An 18,336-nucleotide genomic window follows, 5' to 3' on the forward strand; every position below is an offset into this window, starting at 1 on the left:
GTTTATTTTTAATAAATGATTATGAAACACGGCTAAAACTCACGTGATATTTGGTCGGAGTATGCTCGACTAGTTTCGAACCCATACGGGGCCCTTAGTCATGAGCTGGTTCTTGCATCGCGGCACGCTCCAAACTGAACCAAAGTCTGGCAAGCACCAGCACATGACTAAGGGCCCCATATGGGTTCGAAACTAGTCGGGCATACTCCGACCTAATATCACGTGAGTTTTATCCGTGTTTCATAATCATTTAATATGAATAACACTCACGATAGTTTAAATTCTAAAATATTGTTATTTTTTTAACAATGTATAATTTAAATTGTAAAATGTTTATGTAATAATAGCCAGTGCACAGTAAAACCAACTGTGGTTTTAGCATGGTTAGGCTTAATTTAAATATGTATTTTGTAGAATAATAAATAAATAAAAATAAATATATTGAAAAGCCACTTATCAGATGATATCATAAGTCTTCAATTTATCAGAGCTACCATTATGGCACTATTTTCTCCACGAGACCAACTGACATAGTAAAAAGGGCTATGCCCATTTCGATTAAATTGCAATATATTACCAATCAACTGGCTTCGCATAATTAAACTAGAAATGTAAAAAGTTGCTAAAGATCTACATATATATGTTTGTTTCAGTGCCAATATATTTTGCCAATTATAAGCTTTTTTTATAAATTAAAAATAAAAGATATTTGGAAAACCAGTGGCAAAAAGTAAACTTATTACTAATTAATCAAATATCGAGTAATGTTTCTGGCAAATAATTCATAGGTCTATATAATATACATCCTTTGAATAATTCGTTGTTATATTTCTAACAAAAGTTGGTTTCCAAGTTCATTAACAAATAAAATAAATATTTTGGCAGTCTGTGACTCATTTTCAATTAAGCTCATTAACCATCAGTTATTTGCCAGGAATTTTACTGTGTATTTATATCAAAATGCAAAATCTTTGATTTATTATTCATTAAAATTCGAATCAATCTAATTATTATTTATTGAAACGAAGTTAACTGCAATATGCTATGTACTATTTTCTGCTCTTAAAAAGGCTTTCCCCGGCTTTGGCCAAAATAATTGGGCATTCAGGGATATATTAAATTCAAGCAAATGTCGTCACGCCCCCACTCTATATACTTATAACACTAGCAGACGCCACGCGGTTTCGCTCGCATGATTCTGGTTCCCGTAGGAATACGGGGATGGTGTAGCTTCCCAAAAATAAAAGTGTTATCAACTGTTGAATCAGTAGATAGACAGAAGCCAGGTGTAATCAACTGTTAAATCAGTAGATAGACGGAAGTCAGGTGTGATCAACTGTTGAATCAGTAGATAGACAGAAGCCAGATGTTATCAACTGTTGAATCAGTAGATAGACACAAGCCAGGTGTTATCAACTGTCGAATCATTAGATAGACAGAAGCCAGGTTTTATCAACTGTTGAATCAGTAGATAGACAGAAGCCAGATGTTATCAACTGTTGAATCAGTAGATAGACAGAAGCCAGGTGTGATCAACTGTTGAATTAGTAGATAGACAGAAGCCAGGTGTGATCAACTGTTGAATCAGTAGATAGACAGAAGCCAGGTGTTATCAACTATTGAATCAGTAGATAGACAGAAGCCAGGTGTGATCAACTGTTGAATCAGTAGATAGACAGAAGCCAGGTGTTATCAACTATTGAATCAGTAGATAGAAAGAAGCCAGGTGTTATCAACTGTTGAATCAGTAGATAGACAGAAGCCAGGTGTTATCAACTGTTAAATCAGTAGATAGACAGAAGCCAGGTGTGATCAACTGTTGAATCAGTAGATAGACAGAAGCCAGATGTTATCAACTGTTGAATCAGTAGATAGACAGAAACCAGATGTTATCAACTGTTGAATCAGTAGATAGACAGAAGCCAGGTATGATCAACTGTTGAATCAGTAAATTGACTGCAGACTAAGTTTTCAACGCTGGATACGGTAGAGAGCCACGACAAAAGCCAGGTGTGATCAACTGTTGCAGTGCGCTGTTACATGGAGACGTTCTGCGTGAAGTCGTACTCCACGGTGGGGATGACGGTCTGCACGAACTTCAGGAACACGATGAGGTAGGAGTGCACGTACAGGTGGCCGCCGCTCTCCGACACCGTCTCCAGTATCTTCTTCATCACCTCTGCGTGCCTGATCAATGAACAATATTGTTTATCCATAATTTTATTTCTATTATTGGCTGACTTTACATGCAAAAAGGACAATTTCCTCAGGTATACAGGTTTTCTAACGAAGGCAAATGACAGATAGATTTGACAGCCTATAAAATCTTCTCAACAAAACCGACTTCAAAATCACAAAAAAAAACTAAAAAGCGAAAAATAACATTATTATATAATGATTTATTTATTTTGCTATCATCCGCGAAAAGTCGACGAACCCTTGCGACAACGTCACCCAGGTCCGACAAAATACTCTCTACGTACGTTTCACCCCGAAACCGGAGCATCCTCAGGAGATGTTGACTCTACAACGTGCAATTGCAAAGTGTCGTTTTCGACCTTTGCTTCGTCTTTTATAGACCAAAAAGTAGGTGGGGCAAGAGGTGGGCGTTGCCAAGATACTCATAATATAAGTGATTTATCTCGCATCGCATTCAAACATTTTTATTAGTGGTGACTTCGATAACTCTATTTGTTCATTTAATAAGGTAATTCCTGACTTATTATGTTTTATTATTTCTAATTGTTCCAAAACGCATAGTCGTAGGCCTTTATTGCAAGTGTGTAAAATGTCATACATATGATTATCTGCCAGCTTATGACCAGTATCTAGGAGATGCTTTGCAAAGTGCGACCTTTGTGGACGGTCATTTCGAACAGCGGATATGTGCTCCTTGTAACGTGTATCAAAATTCCGACCGGTTTGACCAATATATGTTGCATTACATTCAGAACATTGCAATTTATAGACTCCCGATTTATGTTGCTTCTCTAGTTTATCTTTACCATTGCAAATATTTTTAAGAGAGTTATTTGTTCTGAAAGCCACATTTATATCATGCGTTCTAAGTGTTTTTGCAATACGTTCCGACACTGGACCAAAGTATGTTAGACTAGCTTTAAATTTTTTAGGTTTTTCTAATGGAATTCCATAAAGTTCTTTTCTAATCAACACCAATTGTTTCTTATTGATTATTCTATTCACAATATTCGGGTTGTATCCATTTGAAATGGCCATGCGATATATCATATTTAATTCCTTGTTAACATTGGACATGGAACATGGAGGAGCCCGCCACATGTGCGAACTGTGGTGGACCGCACCCCGCCAATAACGTGTCCTGCCCCGTGTTCCGAAAGGAGGCCCGGAACAAAAAGGCGGGCACCGTAGCGCAGACCACCACAAATACCAAAGATGCCCGCCCAGCCCGCTCACAAACGCGACTGGAGGACGAGGCACCGACAATGGCAGGAGGTTCCAACATTCGGACTCCGGCCAACGATCCCACCCCTAGAGGTCCCACGGCGAAACCAAAGAACAAAAAGAAAAAGAAGAAGCCCAAGAAGAAGCAGGCAGACCCCCAGGAGGCAACTCAAAGCGCCCCCACAGCCGCCGCGCCAAAAGCGACACAGGCGAGCAAAACACGCCCAGCTCAACAAAGCAGCGCCGACCCAACAAGCATCGGCATCGGAGCAGCTCTACAGCTGCTCTCCGAGATGCTGCAGGCGATAAAGGACGGAGAAGACCCCGTAACAGCGATCCTCAGAGGAGTACACCATCTCTCCCAGTTAAATGGCTAAGCCTCTGAGGATCATGTACTGGAACGCAAACGGCCTCAAACCAAAGGTCGTTCTCACCAGGGCACTGTTGCAGGAGCAGGACGTAGATGTCGCCCTAATAAGCGAAACTCTACTTACTCCAGCAACAGTTATCAAACTACCCGGCTATTTCACCTACCGGCAAGAAGACCCCAATCAAGAGCTCTACGCCAAACGTGGCCTTCTCGTAGCAGTCAAAAGAAGACTGGTCCACCAGATACTGCCAGACGTTTACTACGACACTTTTCAAGCTCTAGGGGTAGAAACCGCCCACACAAGTTCTACGCGTTCTATCGAGCGCCAGGCTTCAACACGCTGAACATGGGAGACGTCCGAAGCCTGCTGGACCCCCAATGCCCAGTGATCCTGGCGGGCGATTGGAACGCAAAGAACCTGGCCTGGAACTCCTCGAAAACGTCCTACATCGGCAGAATCCTCCTCCACGAGCAGAAGCGCACGGGTACGATGTCACAGGACCAGAGGTCCCGACTCATTACCCCTTCAATCCCGACCACGCACCGGACGTGATTGATATCGTGGTATCAAGAGGGCTGAGCGCCAGACCCACCCTCACCGTAATCGACAACATGCTGGGCTCCGACCACACTCCCGTAGTGTTCAGCCTAAGCAACAACACAGCACAGCTGCCACAACCAAGACCAAGACGAAGAGTGAATTGGGAAAAATTTGAAGCCAAAATAGCGGACTCTATCCCATCACGACCCGCCAACAACGCCGAAGAAGTAGAGTCTCTCGCTATAGACGTGTCCTCATCCATACGAGAGGCTCAAAAAGAAGCGACCACCACATCCGAGCCCGGAGTCAAACCTCCTCTCCATCACCGAGTAAAACAACTCTTGGAGAAAAAGAGGAAGCTTCGACGACAATGGCAGAGAACAAGATGCCCGACGCTTAAGACCGAGTTAAACAAGCTTACCGAAACTACTCACAATCTTCTGACCAACAAAGCCGGAGAAATTTGGGAAGAAGCAATAGTGACGGCAAGCGAGGACAACACAGCGCTTCACAAGCTCTGCAGGAATCTAACAAGAACGCCGGAACCCAAGCGACCTCTGCGGCACGAGGACGGAAATCTCCGTTACCGTGCCGCGGACCGCGCGGGTATACTAGCCAGATCCCTGCAGAAGCAATTCACGCCACACGAAGACCACGACCCCGAAAATGTAGAGTTGGTGCGCCTACATTTTGAAAATCCCCAACAAGACGACTCCACTGAAGAAGAAGTAACGCCAGCATTCTTCACCCCAGGCCAAGTAAAGAACGCCATTAAGAAGCTCAAGACCAGGAAGGCTCCCGGAGCGGACGAGATTACTAACTCGGCTCTCCGTCACCTACCCCGGAAAGCCATAGTAGCCCTTAATAGGCTATACAACGGCATACTGAGGACCGGCCACTTCCCAGAAACGTGGAAATTAGGGCATATCATCATGCTGCCGAAACAAGGGAAGGACCCGTCGAGACCGGAGAGTTATCGCCCAATAACCCTCCTGTCGGCGGTCTCCAAGCTCTTCGAGGTCCTTCTATTGAGGCAAATAGAGCCGCACGCACCCCCCCGCCCGGAACAATTCGGCTTCCGGAGCGAACACAGCACGACTCTACAAATAGCCAGGGTCCTGCACATCATGGCCTCGGCTATGAATAAGAAAGAAACGGCACTAGCAATATATCTGGACATGGAGAAGGCCTTCGATAGGGTCTGGCACGAGGGCCTTCTCCACAAGATAGCAAAAAACACGAAGATACCTAAACAGCAACAGAAAATAGTGAATTCCTTCCTCCAAAACCGGCGGTTCCAAGTCAGGGTGGACGACGAACTATCTGAGGTACACGAGATCCGAGCAGGCGTCCCGCAAGGGAGTTGCCTGTCCCCGCTCTTATACTCGATCTACACGGACGACATCCCAGTCCAGCCGGGGGTGCATCTTGCCCTGTATGCGGACGACGCAGCCTACATCTCCACATCAATGAATACCCACCATGCATTGCGCAAGATGCAATCTCAGTTGGACTCTCTCCCGGAATGGCTCCGAAAGTGGAGACTGAAGATCAACCCCAAGAAAACCCAGGCGATGGTGATGGGAGGAATTCACTATCCACCTGCACTTACATACCAAGGAGAAGAAATACCCTGGTCCAAGACTGCCAAATATCTTGGCGTGACGCTGGACAGGAGACTCACGATGAAGACACACATCAAGAAGACAGCCTCTAGAGCAAAAATAGCGATGCATCTTCTAAAACCGATACTCTCCTCGCGCCTACCGCTAAGGATAAAGATCGGAACGTACAACACCTATGTACGTTCCATCTTAACGTATGCCACACCAGCGTGGTATGCCTTCGCGCGGGAGAGTAATCGCAAGACGCTACGAGCACAACAGTCCATGGCCCTGCGCCGTATCGTGAACGCCCCTCGCTACGTGAGGAACCTGACTATCGCCAGGGACCTCCGTATCGAGGACCTAGACTCGGTCATCGTCAACCAGGCGATCCGAGTCTACGCCAAAACCGCTACGGCGCAGCACCCGCACATACGGGAAATAGCGCCATGGCACGCGCGCCCGCCCGATCGCTGGGCTCTACCGCGAGACATCCTAGCTGAAAGAAGACAAATGACTCCATCGTGAGACTCCTGCCCAGAGAAATCAGGGCACAAACCAGAAGACTGAAGTCGTCGAAGAGGGAAAAAACAAAAACCCTACAAACGGGTAACCCAACGACCACTCTTCCGTAGGAGAGTGCGAATGAAACCGCACGCAGGAGGCGTATGCCTCGGCCGTGCTTCCCCCCGGACCCAGGCGGGTCCGAGAGAAGAGATACTAGGAAAACGACACTTTGCAATTGCACGTTGTAGAGTCAACATCTCCTGAGGATGCTCCGGTTTCGGGGTGAAACGTACGTAGAGAGTATTTTGTCGGACCTGGGTGACGTTGTCGCATGGGTTCGTCGACTTTTCGCGGATGATAGCAAAATAAATAAATCATTATATAATCATGATGAACTTCCGCAAAGTAACGCCTGCTTCTATCCAATATTTAAAAATAACATTGTATGTGCTACCTTCTGATCACTTTAAAGGCGGTGCAAAGCCAGTGACATATTAATTAAAGACGTTTCTTAAAGAACCTCAGGATAGAACTGTCTTTCTGTTGTTGTTATTTTTGTGATTTCGAAGTCATTTAATTTTTTTTTTGTTAAAAATATTTCATTTGATTTTTCTGTTTTTAGTGTGTCCTAGCATAGTGAACGAAAGCGTTACACTACAGGCAATTTCGTTATTTTCATTTTAACACAAAATTACTGAACCGATTTTCATTAAAATTAAATGGGATCAATCTGGAAGTATTATTTTAAACAAAAAAAGAATTTTCAAAATTGGTTAAGAAACGACGAAGTTATGAGGTTACAAACATTAAAAAAAACATACGCGCGAATTGAGAACGTCCTCCTTTTTTTGAAGTCGGTTAAAAATAGAAAGGATTGAAAAAGGTTACCAATATGGCTGATGAAGACAAAGTAGACTTTCTTCTACTTTGTCTCCATCCTACTTCCTACTAATAATATAAACGCGAAAGTTTGTATGGATGTTTGGATGTTTGTTACTCTTTAACGCCGCTACTACTGAAGCGATTTGGCAAAATTTGGAATGGAAATGGATTTTACTCTGGATTAACACATAGGCTACTTTTTATCCCGAAAAAATCCATGGTTTCCCGAGATTTGCGAAAACTGATGATTTTAATGATATTAATGTTTGTTACTCTTTCACGCCTCGACTACTTAACCGAATAAGCTGAAATTAAATTGAGATATATTATAGCCTGGATTAACACATAGGCTACTTTTTATTCCGGAAAAATCCATGGTTCCCGAGGGATTTGTGAAAAACTGAATTCTAAATTCGCGGGCGTCAGCTAGTCAGCCATATTGGTAACCTCGGTATGGTACGCGCGAGTCACCTGCAGGGGTGCACGGAGACCATGCCGGGCCCCGCCAGGTGCGGGTGCGCCTCCATGGTGACGGTCTTGCGCGCGTGCTCCGCCGAGATGTCCTCGTACAGCGCCTCCGCGCCCAGCAGCCGCCGGTCCTGCGCGCACACAGCCACATCACACATCACTACTCTACTGTTTGTTTTTAAATTTTTAAATTGTACTGATTCTAAATAAAAATTTAAATAAGGAATGTTATTAATACTGATATACAAAAACTATTGTCAATAATATTCAAAATTCATAAAAAAGGAAGCCATGTATGTTGTTTGGGGCTTTTACTATCCCAGACTCGTGGTTGGCACAGAGACTTTGAATTGCTGAGCTATTGTAATTAAGCTAAAAAGATTACAATATATAATAAGATAAGAATGTAAGTAAGTAGAATACCATTTTAGGGTAAAATAAGGAAAAGTCAATTTTGATCATTTTGTAATGCGAAAATTATTGAATTCCATCAAGAACTCCTATTTTAATTAGAACTACAAGGATTTGATACCATACAACATGTATTTGTTCGCTAGTGATTTTTTTTTGTAGAAAAAAATATTGTATGCCACTGCACGTAATTAGCGATTGTAGCACTCGTGCTATAGTGGCCTCCATTACAAAAAAAAATGAAATGAAAATTTATTATTTTATAGTTTTACAGTCTCTGATGTGGCTGAAGTTAAAACCTGTATCAGAAGGTCTCGCTCTTCCTTAATAACAAATTTAAACTTAACTTAACATGCAACATGTAATAAACGCTGGTTTATGTGCGTGCGTGCGTGTGTGCGTGTGTGTGTGTGTGTGTGTGTATGTGTGTTATATTACATGACAGTGGCATAAAGAACTATTTCTAGCTGGGTGTGGTCATCCTGTCGGCAGTCATCTGAGCCGCAAGCAACTGCAGCTGCAGCGTCTGTATGTACCTCGTCGTAGCCGATGAGCCAGAGGCGCGGCGTCTGGTAGTACTTGTCGTACGTGATGTGCAGGTCGTAGGTGCGCGTGCGCACGATCTCGTCGCCGTCCGCCTTCGGCTTGCGCTCCTTCGCCTTGGGCTCCTTGCGCTGCGTCAGCGCTGTCGACTGTTGGGTTAAAATTTCATTTGTAATGTACCTAAATATTTTTTTTTTATACTTTACAAGTTGACTGCAATTTCACCATGGTAGTGATGATGCAGTCTAAGATGGGAGCGGGCTAACTTGTTAGGCTTTGGATGAAAATCCACACCCGTTTTGGTTTCTACACGAAATTGTACCGGAACGCTAAATCACTTGGCAGTACGTCTTTGCCGATAGGGTGGTTACTAACCACGGCCGAAGCCTTCCATCAGCCAGACCTGGACCGATTCAGAAAACATCAATCGGCCCGGCCGGGGATCGAATAACGATTGAAGTAGATGAGTAGGTACAGTATTATTATGAAACAATGAGATAATAAGTTTAATCAAATAAAGCAATTAACTCCAACTGTTTGAACTGTATCCAAACAGATGTACTCTTAAAAACACTTGCAATCACAGAGTCGAACAGTAACGTCACTGTATAATACGCCTTATTCACTTAAATTAAAGCTTACTTTAGTTGACAGCCTAGCAGTACAAGGGCAACATAAAACCTTGGTATAGAATCACCTTTAAAACTAAGTACATCAGGTCTATTTTATTTTGAAATACTAATTTAATCAATTACATACACACTATGCGGTTTTAAAATATACATTCTATGCAATAAAGTACATGACAATGGGAAGGAAGCCCTTTTATTTTTTTCAGAAAAGAAGGCACTAACTTAAATCCATCTGTAGGTATGTATGTTTCTTTATGACTGCATTTTTTCAAAAATACTAATCTTGTGTTTAAGAATCACCCTTGACCTCGACATCAGTACCAATAGGTTAATAGAAGAAAATTCACAAGTAAATAAGTAATTTCAGTAAGACCATACATTGGGCTCAGTCTTGTTAGGAGAAATTGGTGTGAGCTCAAGTGAAGGTGTCATTATATAAAATTTCGAAGTAATTCGTTTTTTTTCTTATAAGTATAATTGTATTAGTCTTATAAATTTACAGTAGTGGTAACAGTAGGAAAATTTAATATAATATTATCCTCCTCCTCCGTGAGTCGTATTCCTCATGTGTGAGGGTCGTGACCACCTCCATCTCTAATCCTTGTCTTTAGGATGGTATGCCATTCTTTCCTATCTCCGGCTACGTGAAGAGCATCGTAAACTGTGGACTCGAGTGTAGTGCGGACCTGGTCGGACCAACGCATCGGGCTGCGCCCCCGCGATCTTTTTCCTTCCACCTTGCCAGTAATTACTAATTTTTCCAGATTATCTCCGTCTTTCCTGGCAATGTGTCCGAAGTACTCTAAAATACGCTTGAGGCATATGGTGGAGAGTCTAATTTTAACCTTGAGTTGGGCAAGTATAGATGCGTTAGTCCTAAATGCAGTCCATGGAATCCGGAGCATTTTCCTCCAACACCACATCTCGAAAGCGTCAATCCTTTTGCGGTCTGCAGATTTTAAGGTCCACGTCTCAGCCCCATAGAGAAAGATGGAAAAGACGAGTGTGCGAACGAGTTTTATTTTAGTTCTCAGCGAGATGTTACGGTCTTTCCAAGTTTTATGTAGCTGAGACATGGCACTCTTGGCCATCCCAATCCTTCTTCGTACGTCCAGTTCACAGGAGCCATTATTCGTGATGGTGGATCCGAGGTACACGAATTCTTCAACAAAATGTAGGTTGAGTGCACCAGTGAAACCTAAGGTATGTGATCTATCTATGACCATGATTTTGGTTTTGTCTTTGTTGATAGATAGGCCCAAGTTAATGCTGACTCGTTCCATTCTCTCCAGCAATGTGCACATTTCTGCTTCATCTGCGGCCAGGAGCGTAGTATCATCTGCATATCGGAGGTTATTTAATTTTGCTCCACCAATGCGTACGCCTCCTTCCCACTGGTCGCAGGTATGCCTCATAATGTACTCGCCGTATGCGTTAAATAAAATAGGCGAGAGAATGCAGCCCTGACGCACTCCTTTGCAAAATTTGAAAGGTTGGGACATCATTTCGTCAATTCTGACTACGCCTTGACTTTTGCAATATAGATTTTGAATCAGCGCAATGAGATGGTCCGGCACGCCGAGTTCTCCCAACACTCTCCATAGAGAGTCCCAGTTGACGCAGTCGAAAGCCTTACTGTAGTCAACGAAGCACATGATGACCGGCGTATTGTATTCATAGGCTTTCTCAATGACCTGTCTAACATTTAAAATTTGTTCACGCGCACCCTTACCCTTTACAAAACCTGCCTGCTCCTGTGGGATTTGCCAGTCTAAATAATGGCGGATACGTCTGTTAAGAATGTGGAGCAGGATTTTACTTGCATGAGATATGAGTGCTAAGGTGCGGTAGTTGTCACATTGTTTAGTGGATCCCTTTTTGTGAATTGGGAGAACGGTCGAGTCTGTCCAATCTTCAGGCCAATTTCCAGTAGTCCAGATGTTACTGCATATTTCGTGGAGTACCTTTATACCGGATTCACCAAGAGATTTTAAATGTTCTGCAGCTATTCCGTCAGGTCCTGGGGCTTTCCGCGTTTTGAGCAGATTGAGAGCAGCACATACTTCAGAGAGGAGGATATTTGGCTCCCTATCTAAGCTGTTCCAGTTGTTTGTAGGTCTCATTGTGTTTCCGGGTGCATCGCCACCGTACAGCTGTTCACAGTAGCAGCGCCATCTTTCAGCGACCTCTTCTAACTGATGTAAGGGAACGCCGTTTTCGTTATGGATAGTCCATGTTTTTGGCCTAAACTTCCTGGTTAGCAGTCGGACCTTTTTAAAGAGGTCTGCCGTTTGGTACTTTAAGGAGTGATCTTCAATGTCCATGCAGATTCCTTCTATATATTTGTTTTTGTCATGTCTGCAGGAATCATCTATAGCTTTACACAGCTCCTCATACTCCTTTCTAACTTCTGGATCTTGAAGGCCTTTCACTTTAATATCCTTCCTACTGCGTGTGAGTTCCCAGGTCTTCTCAGAGATCCAAAGAGATTTCTTGGGCTCGTATGCATTGGTTTTACGAATCGTACCTAGAGTATCATTGATAAGTGTTTTTAATTGGTTCCACGCTGAATCAGCAGAACTAGTGTCTAAGGACATTGATTGAAGCTTATCTTCTACAGTCTGACCAAACAAGATTCTTTCTGCGTTACTTAGTTGTCTTGTATTTACGGTGAGGCGTTTTCTAGGTGATTTTAACCGCAACGCAAAACTGGCCACAAGAAGAACATGATCTGTTCCGCATTCAGCACCAGGAAACGTTTTAACATTTTTTACAGAGGATCTCCAGCGGGTGTTAATAAGTATGTAATCTATTTGATTCCGGTACCTATCGCCTGGAGATTTCCACGTATATAGGCGTCTAGGGTGGTGTTGAAAGCAGGTGTTTAATATTACAAGGTGTCTACTTGTGCAGAAATCAATCAATCTCTCGCCACGTTCGTTCCTTGAACCAAGTCCATAATGTCCCACGGTTTCGCGTAGATGTTCATCGGCCGTTGTGTTACCCACTTTTGCGTTCCAATCACCGAGAATCATGGTTATTTCTCGATTCGGAATTGAGTCTAACGTTTCCTCTAGCTTCCCGTAGAACGTTTCTATCTCTTCCTCAGATGATTGCGAGGTTGGAGCATAAATTGAAACTATATTCAAAGTGCACGGTTTGGTGTTTAGTTTCATTGTAACAATGCGGTCTGATACTGGGTTATATCCAAGGACATATCCATTCAACCTATCCGGCACCAAGATACCTACTCCATTTGAGCTGGAATTATCTGAGCCAGAGAAATAGAAGGTATTCCCCATAGAAGTCTTGTAGTGACCATATCCTTGCAAATGGGTCTCGCTTATAGCCAGTATGTTAATTTTGTGGCTAACCATTTCTTTTTCCACGATGCATAGCTTTCCTGGTTTGAGTAATCCTCTAACATTCCAGGCTGCTATACGCTGGTGTTCGCGTATCGATGTTTTAAAATGTTTAGAGGTGATTGATGCGCTTGCTGCTTCTCCGTACGGAGCTTCGGTCGCATATTTCACACCATCCAGCCCGGGTACCGAATGGCGCCGAGTGTTAGTCGGATTGTCCAACAAATCGCTCTCTTTACTTTGTGTCTTCATTGTTGATGTGGTGGTTTTCTTGGGAATATAATCACGGTGGGTTCCCTCGTCCTTCCGGATCAGTCTTTTAGAGGTCATTTACTCCTCTCGGTCACTGGTTACCGCTTCATGGGCGCTAGGTGGCCATGGTGTTGTCAGGATATTTCCCGCCGCCTGAGACTCGGCGTTGACCTTTTACGGTAGGTATGGTCTCTCCTGACCAACCCTCCTCCTTTTGCATCCGGGCTTGGGACCGGCAATGGCGGAGTTAATAATATTATATTGTGTAATAAATTAAAGTATGCTAATGTCTCTAAGGGTAATTAATAATTATAGGTATCAAGTAGTTAAGACATTGTATAAATCATTTGCAGCTGTTTACATATAGATTAAAGATGAAATGTGTTGTTAACTGAGCTGATTTGAATAGTACTATATGTATATTGCAACTGATTGCCACTTTGCTTCAGTGGTTTACAAAGTCCTGGATTCAAGTTTTTTTTTATACATTACAGATTAGGCCTTGACTAAAATCTCACTTGATGGTAAGTGATGATGCAATCTAAGATAGTAGCAGGCTAACTTGTTAGGAGGGTGAAAGTCCAAAACTTTAAAACAGTCTGTTGATGACAACCCACTATCGCACTTGGCTTTTTCCACTTCTCAGTTTTACAGGGCAAATTGAGAAACGGTGTGCCCTGTAATTGCTCTTGGCATGTTTTATTTTTATGTTCAACTAAATCTATCTATTGTGATCATCTAACTATAAACATGTTTTTATAGGATGTTTCAATAGTAGGTTACATAAGATTTGAATCAACATACTGGGTCCACTTCGTCCAGCAAGCCAGACGCCTGGAAGCTCTCCATGTCTTCAGCTTCCCCATCGTCTGCGTCATCATCGTTGTCATCATTGTCTGGCGCCTCCTCACCGTCACTGTCCCCGGTCTCCGCTGCCTCCAGGGTCATGTCACACACCTGCCAACAATAGTGGTCATGAGAAAGTATTTTCTAAAAGTTCAGTTTTTTATGTTTGTGTGTTTGCTAACAGCTATGGGCCTCATAAGAAGGCTCAGTCTAAAAGTGGGCCAGCGAACGAACTATGATCTGGGTATCTATGCGTGATTGAGAAGAACCAAAGTCACTGACGTAACCAACAAGTCGCCAAGTAGCAATGGGGGGCATATAGTTTGAAGAGCTGATTGGACATTAATGTTCTATAGTGCTGGTATGGTGACCACACTCAAAAGGACTGAGAACAAGTGAGTAGCAGGATGCAGGCGGCTGAGGATCATTGTGTTTGGAATTTCCTAGATAAGGTCCATCAGCTGATATGACGATGACAATGATGATTATCATCATTCACACCCCAGGGAAAAAAGCAACCCTAAAAAATATGAAACTTTAATTTTGATTTTTAGCACTTTCAAATTTAAAGCAAGTCCTAAAATCTAGAGTCATATTGATCATCGTCATGGTTTATATTGTCTTCATTAAGGTAGGCAACAATTCAACCAAGGCTTTACAATTAATGTGCTGTAGCATGGTGTGGGTGATAGTATCACTTTTGAAAGTTTTTTGCAATTCACGATAACATTATATATTATGAACAGCATACAGGCAACAGTCACCCGAATCATGTTACAGCTCACATAGTATAATTACCTTTTCCTCCACAGTGGGTGAGCCAGGGGACTCATAGTGGTGTGTGTCCACCCAGCCACCGTCCCCATCATTCTCATCTTCTATCACCTTTTCATTGTTCTCACAGTACTCTATCTGGTGAACAATAACAACTGTTACACATTTTTTTATTTTATACTATTTGTGCAAAACAGAATTGGGATTTTACGAATTAAAAATTATCCTCATGTGCACACCACTATGTAAAATATCTCCTGTATAAATAGCTAAGCTCAACAAGTCATTAGCTACATAGCCAAAATTCAGGAGATATTGTTAGTGCTTTATTTACTTGCTTGCAGCGCCTATAACAGGGCACATTTCTGGTGATAAGGAACTGCTTGTCGGGGGGCAAATAGGGTTTAAGCTTGGACTCCTCCCCTTTGCTCCACTGCCAAGTGGGACAGTGGTGCACCAGGTGGTCACCAGCTATCACAAACTCCTCAGGGGTCAGCACACCAGTCTCTTGAAACTTGGATTCCTAGTCAAAAAAACAATTGAATTTTAATAGACAATGAAAATAAATTATAGAATTTACTACTAAATTTATTAGCAATGATAAAGTTTATTAAGCGGGCTACAGACTTTTTGTTTTAACTGCAGTTTAATCTAATAAAAATTTCAATCAAAATCATTAAAAACTACTATACAAACCTCAGGTTTTAATACACACAAACATTTTAACTGTACAGTTAAAACTGCAGGTATATACACCACATTACAAATATAGATTATTCAATTTATTATGTGAAGGATAAAACGCAGACTACCTATGTTGCGTTATTTGAACAGTAAACCACAACTTTCATAACTTAAACATCAAAACAAATTGTTTGCTGATACAGTATACAAAATTACAAAGGTCTTAAAAATAAATATAATCTTAGTAAAGTGTGCCTGTATCACTTTAGAGAAATAAAAGGAAAAATAATTATCTACCTAGTTAGTAAGTAATCGGCATAAATACCTCTTAGTTTTAGATTCGAAGCGTAATTAGACATAAATAATAAATCAAAGCTGAGGTCAAAATAAGGGTCATCAGGAGTCAGAACTTAACGATACAATAGCGCGCAAAACGCAACAAGCGTATTATACATCGATAACGGATGCATTGTTTAGTTACTGCTTTGTATCTTTGTCAGTTTATAAGTGTTTGAATGAAAATAATAAAATAAACGATATACCTTCAGAACGGGAGTCAAGTAACCTGCTACGCCGAGGGCGGTTCCTTTCACGGTGTTTATAACAGATTGCATTTTAAAATCACTTTAAACAAAAGAATATTGAGTTTATAAATGCTCCAATTTTGTTCTATTACATTACAATACAAAATATGATCAAAAATATCAAATATCTTCAAATCAAAAGCCGCACAAAGAAAAGAATAAAAACCACAAACACAAAGACAAACGTCAAACAAAGTACAGACTAGGGCTGTAGATAAAATATCGATATATCGATATTTTTATTTTAAAATATCGATATTTATTACTAATATTTTTATGGGCGATATATCGATAGTTCGATATTGAAACACAGATATCGAAACTCGATATTTTTTAACAAATTTATTTTTTTCTATGTTTTTTCGCTAAGTATTTCAACTATAACAACCTCATAAACATATTCTACTGTATTTTATTTATAGTATATATTATGGTTTTTATCTTTTAGTTTATATATTTGCATAATATCGAAAATAACACTACCATCACTAAAATAAAAAGTACTTTTGTATGAACAAAATACCATATTTCAGATAGCTAGTATGTACTTTAAACTCAGACAAAACTTAACCCCATAAACGGCAATAGATACTATGGTCTATCAATAAGTTCTGATTAGCAGTGAGCGAATTTAAAAAGAGAGGTTATGAAAAATTACAAAGCACGTGTTTTATTATATCAATTTACTTATTTGAAATCTAGTTACATAGAAAAATACTTAATTGTTTAAATATTTTTTTATTATTCAATACTCACGTTTGTTCAATAAATAAACTGAATTGTAAACTTTTTAAAACTTAGCCGAAAAATCAAAAAAAATATCGATATATCGAAATATACTTTTTTTTCGATATACTTTCGGTAACTTCATTGAAAATCTATGGTAACTGAGTTGTCAGAACAGACTGCAAAACTTAAACTAAATACACAACAGGACCTGCCTCGCTAACCGTTACCCCTCTGGCAAAGATCAAAAATCTATGATCTAACGCGTTTATAAAAACTGTTGTTATAGAATCGATGTTTCATTGTTGTAACCGTTTTCGTCGTTTAAACAGCTCCATATATAATGTTCGATTACTTGATCGATTTTTTGGTGTTCCGTCAAAGCAATCTATTCTCTTTAGAAATCGTTGTTATTACAAATTTGATAAAATTATGGTAGAAATACTTACAAATGAAACGTTACTCCATCTTTTACTAAACTACACGTTTTTGGCTGTTTTAAGTTGATCAGAAGGTAGCACATACGATGTTATTTTTTGCTTTTTAGTGTAGTGGTAACATTCATGTGATTTTGAAGTCGGTTGTTTTTTTCATTAAAAATTTTTATTTTTCAATTTTCAGTGATAACATTAAGTCAAAATACGTGAAATGTATCATGACCAATGAGAAGTTCCCTTAAATGTCCCTCGTCTTCATCATCAAACATCTAGTGACGGTTACAACTTATCTAGGCGGAAAGTTCTCATCATTACAAATTAATTAAGCCCAACCACAAGGTAACTGCTGTAAATCGCCGAGGAGTCCCCTTAAGTGACTTTCGTCTCCATCACCAGACCCCTAATGACAGTCACAAACCATCTTGATGTAATTTTCTCATCAATACAAATTAATCAAGCCCAATCACATGGTACCTATTGTAAACCGTTGAGGAGTTCCCTTAACTGCCCTTCCTCTTCGTCATCAGACCCTTAATAAAAAAAAATCAAAAAAAAATCAAAAATTCATTTATTTAGTAGCAAGTAGGCTCAGTATACAAGCACTTTTTATACGTCAGTTGACTATTTGTAAAGATTCTACCACCGGTTCAGAAGGCAGATTCTGCTGAGAAGATACCGGCAAGAAACTCAACAGTTGCTCTTTAGAAAAAGTCATACAGTATTATAATTTACAATTGATAGCAATTAAATTACAATTTCTTATAGTTTTATTTCCTGTGTGAAGGTGGAAGCTGATCCAACGGCCTCCAAGCAGCTTTGTCATTAACGAACTCATTGATGGTGTAGTAACCTCGACTAAGCAAATGTTTTTTAACACATTGCTTAAAGCTATGCATTGGCAGGTCCATCACAGTCTTGGGGATCTTGTATAGAAGAGTACACCCAAACCTACAAAAGATTTTATTACTCTTTGGAGACGATATGCAGAAATAACTAACTTATGCCCGTGTCTAGTAAGACGTGGGTTTAGAACTCCTTTTCGTTTGTACAAATTAATATTTTCTCATAGATTATGCTGTTATATATATATATTGACAGGTTAGTATACCTATTTCTTTAAACTTTTGACCTTTGACTGATGACGAAGGGACTCGCGTGATTTTAATTTATATATTGCACGACAATATATAAATTAAAATCACGCAATAATTCGTGCAATAACAATCACAACCTATCTAGGTGGAAAGTTCTCACCAATACAAATTAATCAAGTCCAATCACAAGGTAGCT

General features: G+C 40.8%; 1 protein-coding gene across 1 annotated transcript; it reads right to left on the reverse strand.

Annotated features, from left to right (window-relative positions):
* Positions 1–1,463: 1,463 nt before the first annotated feature.
* On the reverse strand, positions 1,464–16,075 carry LOC128199881 (ubiquitin-like-conjugating enzyme ATG3). Its single transcript, XM_052891201.1, has 7 exons — positions 15,842–16,075; positions 14,950–15,138; positions 14,640–14,753; positions 13,800–13,952; positions 8,743–8,898; positions 7,799–7,926; positions 1,464–2,187 (listed from the first exon to the last, which is right to left on the reverse strand). Exons 1-7 carry the CDS (start codon positions 15,911–15,913, stop codon positions 2,037–2,039), a joined length of 963 nt encoding a protein of 320 aa, XP_052747161.1. The 5' UTR covers positions 15,914–16,075; the 3' UTR covers positions 1,464–2,036.
* Between the last annotated feature and the right edge of the window lie 2,261 nt (positions 16,076–18,336).

This window comes from Bicyclus anynana, chromosome 3, assembly GCF_947172395.1.
Source record: "Bicyclus anynana chromosome 3, ilBicAnyn1.1, whole genome shotgun sequence".
In the NCBI taxonomy this organism is placed as follows: Eukaryota; Metazoa; Arthropoda; class Insecta; order Lepidoptera; family Nymphalidae; genus Bicyclus; species Bicyclus anynana.